At 45.9% G+C, this 6,157-nt stretch overlaps 1 protein-coding gene across 1 annotated transcript in view; it reads right to left on the bottom strand.

The window, feature by feature from the left end:
- The window catches only part of CELSR1 (cadherin EGF LAG seven-pass G-type receptor 1), a gene marked incomplete at its 5' end in the record, with an annotated part of 49,629 nt that overhangs the window by 32,390 nt on the left and 11,082 nt on the right, over nt 1-6,157 (bottom strand). The window contains 3 exons of the mRNA XM_029083775.1: nt 1,704-1,805; nt 2,635-2,818; nt 4,245-4,365. Of these exons, the coding sequence (XP_028939608.1) occupies nt 1,704-1,805; nt 2,635-2,818; nt 4,245-4,365 (407 nt within the window). The remainder of the gene's footprint in view (nt 1-1,703; nt 1,806-2,634; nt 2,819-4,244; nt 4,366-6,157) is intronic.

Genomic DNA, 6,157 nt, shown 5'->3' with positions numbered 1-6,157 from the left:
TTAAAAACTACTAGTCTTCATGAATCTCTTCATCCCAGGCTTTAGAGAAAAGTGAGGCAAGCTTCAGATCTGCGCAACTGCTCTCAGCCTCACTGCCCTAATGTTCTCTAATAAATTCAGCAGTTTATTTATACCAAATCTGAGAAAGATTGTGCACTTCCTAAATATTTATGAAAACATGTCCCTGCTGCAATTTCTGTGCAATAGCCTACATAGGAAGACCACCCAGAGGTCAGGACAGCTTTTAAGCTGTCTTCATGTCAAAACATGCTAGCACCTTTACATGCAGCACATGGTAAACTCTTCAGCCAACGTGTCAAATTGTCTTTTGCTGCTTTTGAATGGTCTGTGAGCAGCTCGCTGTTTAATTTAGCCTATTGTTTTGTACTATTTATCAAATAATTTCAAAATGTGATTCTTTGTTGTTGATCCTTCACAGTGAAGTGCAAGTTATGAAATTAAAAATTTACATTGTGCTAGTTAACTTGGATTGGATACATATTGCATGTGTCTAAGCCATTTAATTACTAATATCTAAATAAGAATTCTAATTAACTGAACAGTATCTAATGATATTATTTCTCTTCCATGATTATGTGAATACAATTAAGCCCCAGGTTCCTAGTCTGAATATTCACTACTATAAAGCTTACTTTTTTTGAACTTTCTGTATAATTCACTTAAAATGTGCATTTTCTGTAAGTACTCTTGCCTGCTAGCCTATTTGCTAGAAGAGACACTGGGCTCAACCACAAGAACAGCACAAATTTAGTATGAGAACTTATTTTAATTCAATCTTATACTGTTCAATAATGTAAATACTCTTAAATTAAAAAAAAAAATAAAAAATCTATCTACTAAAAGCCTCAGAACAGGAGCTTGGGTGACCATAAATCTTCTGCACACCTACAGGAGGTGATTTTCCCCTGGTAACATTTGGGGAAGTCACATAACCATTTAGAACTCATTTAGCTTGAGGAGCACTTGCAGTAGAGAGTTACCAGGCCCAGCAATGAGGCAGAGATTTCATTTCCCACAGAAGAAATTTTGGAAAAGATTGTGAACTCCGTTTCAAAAATCTGCTTTGGTATTCCACCAGATAAACATTTTCTGGGACGTGTGTGAAAAAGGAGACTGTCATTCACTTGCAGTACAAAATGACACAGCTCACATGCTTCATAAAATGCATTTTTCAGCCATCTGACTTATGAGTTAGTGAAAAGATGCTGGGTGGAAAAATGTGAGTTCTGTTGTAACTCTCAGCTTTATTAGCCTGCAATGCTAGTAAAGCAATCATCACGTAAATGGTTTTCCTCATTTTATCCTTGCCCAGAGGAGCTGTATCACTAAAGATCACATTATAAGTCACTAGAAACTACAAGTTACATGCCTAAGAAGTGCTTGATAGAGTCAAGAGAAAATTGGACTGTGCTTCTTTGAAATACAGATACAGAATTTCTGTTCTTTATATGTGTTTATCTGCAGCACTTTTGTATTTATTTTTTGCGACTATTCCAGATGTATTTTAACAGATCTTGAGCTTCAGCCAGCTAAACTTTCCTGCTTGTGACATGCATGAGCTATGCTGTAATCCAGGCTCAATGAATTAACGCCATTCCCTCCGTACACATTTTTTCGCTCATTTCTCCCCCCTCAAACAGGCATGTAGATAAAACAGTTAATGTTCTACCCAGGGAACTTACCTACTGATCCCTTAGGACATGGCACAGCAGCTGGCTGGCCAAACTTGGTCTGTGGCCACCAAATACCAGCCTCAAAAGCTTTGGGACAGCCATTATAGATTACTGAAAGCAGAAAAAGAAATTATGCAATTTTTCTGACAAGATAAAAATCACAACACGGAGATATTTCAACCTGCCTAAAGGACCTTCCTGTAATTCCCAAGCCCCGGAAGGATACCTGCTCTCTGTAGTGCTTTCCAAGCTGTAACCCTTCAGCTGCTCCTTATCCAGCAGTGTGGGCAGACAGGTACAGGCAGAGGAGAGCTAAGGATGATTATGGGGCTCTGGATTTTGGCTCTGCCTATCTCTGCCTGCTCCTTTATTGTGGGAAAATGTTCCTCCTTCACTTCACCCACACACTATGGCAAGATGGCTGCTGTAGCAGCTTTGTGGTGATCACAGGAGGAGGGGGGGTGGGTGAGAGGAAAGGCAGGATGGGCAGGATGGGGAAGAAAGGCAGAGGGCAGCAGGCACATGGCATAGCCTCTGTGGGCAGAAGGCATGAAGGCTCTCACCCACCTCTTCAGCTGCAGCACAGCAATATAATGCTGCGCTGGCAGATGAACTCACGTTTCAAGTAAAATTGGGATTAGTGTTTTCCTCTCCCCTGCTAAGCTTGCTTTATTTCCATTTGATGAAAATTAAAGAAATGTGAGCTTTTTTCTTTCTGCCCAGCCCCCATGAGTCACATTGGCACAGACTTAGGAGGAGGGGTGCATGTTTAGGCTGCTGCAGCTCCCATTGCCCTGCTGGAGCCACCCTCCCGGGCTCACATGCACTCCAGGATGCAGCTGCATGCCCACCGCTGTGCACCCCCCATCTGCCCACTACTAGCAGCTCTGATCCACCACTACAGCCCGGCTGATCAGAGTGCTTGTGGGACAGGAGGTACCTTCACAGCCCTTCACAGTAACTTCAGCAAACGGGTTATCGCAGCGGTTGCACTGCCGCCCTATGACACCAGGTTTGCACGGACACTGTCCCGTCTCCATGTCGCAGGTGCGCGTGTGGGAGCCGGACGGGAAGCAGTCGCAGGGGTAGCAGCTGTCACTGGTCTGGGGCCTATAGTAATTTGCCTAGAAAAAACAAAACAGTAGACACGAGGTATTTGACTTATATTCCAAATTGCTTGTGCTTCTGAAATCCTGCTCTAGAAGCATGTGCATCATAAAAGGGCAAATTTAGCGAAGCATGGGATAATAATGACATTACTATTAACAGAAAACATAATAGCTGTGGGAGGTGTGCTGCGTTAGCCCAGGCGATGCGGGGAGGCAGAGCTGAGCGCCGGGGGGATGGCTGGGCTGCCCTGTGCTGCAGAGACCTGGGGTTTGGACCATCATTTGCAGTGGGGGTGGAGGGCCTGTGTTACTCCTCATGTACTTGCTGCCAGAGCCTGGCAAATGTATTACTATTAACAGAAAACATAATAGCTGTGGGAGGTGTGCTGCGTTAGCCCAGGCGATGCGGGGAGGCAGAGCTGAGCGCCGGGGGGATGGCTGGGCTGCCCTGTGCTGCAGAGACCTGGGGTTTGGACCATCATTTGCAGTGGGGGTGGAGGGCCTGTGTTACTCCTCATGTACTTGCTGCCAGTGCCTGGCAAATGTATTCTTGGAAGATATGCAGTTTTCTCTGCTTTGCAGTTCCCCACTTGTACGGCATGAGCAAGCCAGTAAGGAACCTTCTTGCACCGTCCATTTGTGTTTCACGTACAAGGTGGAGAGCAACCAACGATCACGTATTCCAGTCGCGTCTGTAAATGCTTTTGATTGGAGATGTTATGCGATTACACAAGAGCACGGTGCTGGCACCCCACTGACTCGATTTAACGCAACAGTTGCTGTGTGTCCTGCTGGCATTTCGGAAAGGAGTACGGGGCCAGATTCATGGCTGCCGGTCTGCACAGGCCCAGCTCCTCTGATGTCATTCAAGACTGTTTTAAAGCCTATTGTGAGAAGTCCTTTGTAAAACCTTCAGGAGGGAGGTGCCTCCCCTCCTGTGTCCCCTGCCTGTCCACAGCAAATTCCCCTTAAACTCAACAGAGCCAGCAGCGAGGAAAGCATTGAGCCTTTTGCATTATTAACTCTCTCCAGCTGCTAGGCCTTTTGCTGGCCATTGCACAGGGGAGAGCTTCACCCAGCTGGCCCGAGCAGTTTCATTACTCACTTGTGATACAAAAACCACCACCGGCACTCCTCTGCGCCCAGGTCTGATCTCCCCCGATAAACCAGGTTGTACTTCAGAGAGATCAGAGCCAGGCTTTCATCCTCTCAGTTTTGCTTTCCAAACACAAATAAGATAAGAGCTGCACAGTATGATTTTGTGAAGGGCGGTGCCAGCAAAATATTTTAGGTAAAGATTAACCACACTGCGCACATATACATGATACAAAGCACAACTGTGTGTACTTCATCTCAGATACTCACTTGTTGTAGTTCTCAGTAGTATAGTTACTTTTTAAACTAAAGACATTCTGACTTAAGACTGGTTTCTTTTGCTTACCTTGCAGCGGCATTCTCCATTGGTCTTATTGCAATCAGAATCAAACCCTTTACTAGTCTCACAATTACATGGGCCACAGATGGGATTTCCCCACCAGCCTCTGGGACAAGGCAGGTCGATCCTATAAAAGAAAATAAATTTGAAATAAAGTTATTTTAAGCTTCCTCTTAAAAGGTGGGAAAAAAGAGCTTTGGGACAAATCTGCACTCAACTCCATCAGCTTATAGCACATAAAGTATCTCACTGCAGCAGCCAACAAACAATACATATATATACACTGTAATAAAAGAAAATAAAGAATATCAGTGCTATGAAACCCTAGAGGGAATGTTTCTCTAAATGTTTTCAAGATCAGCTCCTCTTTATAAGAAGTATACATCTGTACAAGAAAATAAAGTGCTCTTTCCTCTGGGAGAGGGTGATGGGGCCCACGCTGCCTAGTGGAAATGGTCCCAGTCCCACCAGCCCCAGTCCCCCACCAGGGAAGGTGCTGGCTGGGGCAGGCTGGACAGCCTGTGCTAGCCCTTCAACAGCTTGGACAACGGCAGGTGGTGCTGAGCCTATGCCCTGGTTTACCTACTGCCACAAACGGCCTCAGGGTACAGCTCCCCAACACTTCATACCTCACCCCTCATCCCCACAGGCTTCTGTCCGAGCCCTGCCATGGGCAGCAGTAATTGTCCAACCTGTGGGGACTCCAGCTCAGGTGCATAGCTGGTTGCGAGCTCACCCTATAAAGAAAACTTTTTTTCAGCCAACCTGGCTTTCTCAGCCAGCTCACCACAGGATCTGAAAAGCCTTGGTCTGCCACAGGGCAGGAGGACACATGTGGTTGGGGACGTGGAAGAGGGAAGGGTGGCAGCTTTGATCCGGACTATGAATCAAAGACTATGATTCAGAATATGAGTGGAGCAGCAAAGCTCGTCAGAGGCTGTGCAGCAACCCAAAAGCCACCCTTGCTGAAGGATAACCCTTGTTTTCACTGGTTCTGTTTCTTCTGGGTGAGCTTCTGAGCAGGTTTATCCCACAGATGCCCCAACACTACTGCTGGCAAAGAGAGCTCTGGGAACGGGCCAGGGCAGCGACCAGGGTCTCTGCTAGCTGGAATTCTTAATCCAGCAATAGCCTGAAGGACAACACTGCTGAGTCTGTGATCAGCATAACACACAAGGAATCCCATCCGTGCTGCTCATTTTAGGAAAAAAAAACTGTTTGCTGTCTGTTTCAAAGACCACGCTGAATTTTGTTTACAGCAAATGCCAGGTTTGTACTTCTGTGCTTTATAATATGAAACACCACAACGCTGCACTTGACATGTTGTCAGCAGATAATGACAAGGGACAGTGTCTCTGCTTTGCTAATCCATAGGAATAAAAGATGAATCTGGCATCAGCACAGCCAACATTTGCAAGCCCACACAACAAAAGGCAGAGGAAGAAGCCTGTGGTTTTCAAAGGGAAGGAAACATCACATGAGTTATTCCTAAATGGGCAGACAAATGCACTTCATTTGCACATCATGAATGGCCCATATTACAGTAAATCAAAGTGCCGTCCCTGGGATAAGACTGGTTGCTGAATGCTTTTCTGAGACAAGGAAGCTGGCGATGAGGGAATCAGCACATTTCTCACATGCAGCAACAGGACATAGGCCTGCCAGACTGTCCAGAAGAGAAGGCTTTTTGCCAGCCCAGGGACTGGACCCGAACTGCAAAGCCATTTTATCTGGCCACAGGCCACCTAAATGGGTGCATTGCTCTGTGTGTGCTGGGGGAACTGAAAGAGACATGCAGAGCAAACTCAGGCCAAGCCCACCCTAAAGTACAGGTCAGATGCAGTGCTGTGCAACACAGCACTATTGGTTGTGCTCCTGAGCTGCTAATGAAGAAAAGTGGCCCCTAAGTATATGAAAGT

This window comes from Antrostomus carolinensis, unplaced genomic scaffold (genome assembly GCF_000700745.2).
Source record: "Antrostomus carolinensis isolate BGI_N321 unplaced genomic scaffold, ASM70074v2 scaffold13902, whole genome shotgun sequence".
In the NCBI taxonomy this organism is placed as follows: Eukaryota; Metazoa; Chordata; class Aves; order Caprimulgiformes; family Caprimulgidae; genus Antrostomus; species Antrostomus carolinensis.
This window is presented reverse-complemented; position numbering and strand designations above follow the sequence as displayed.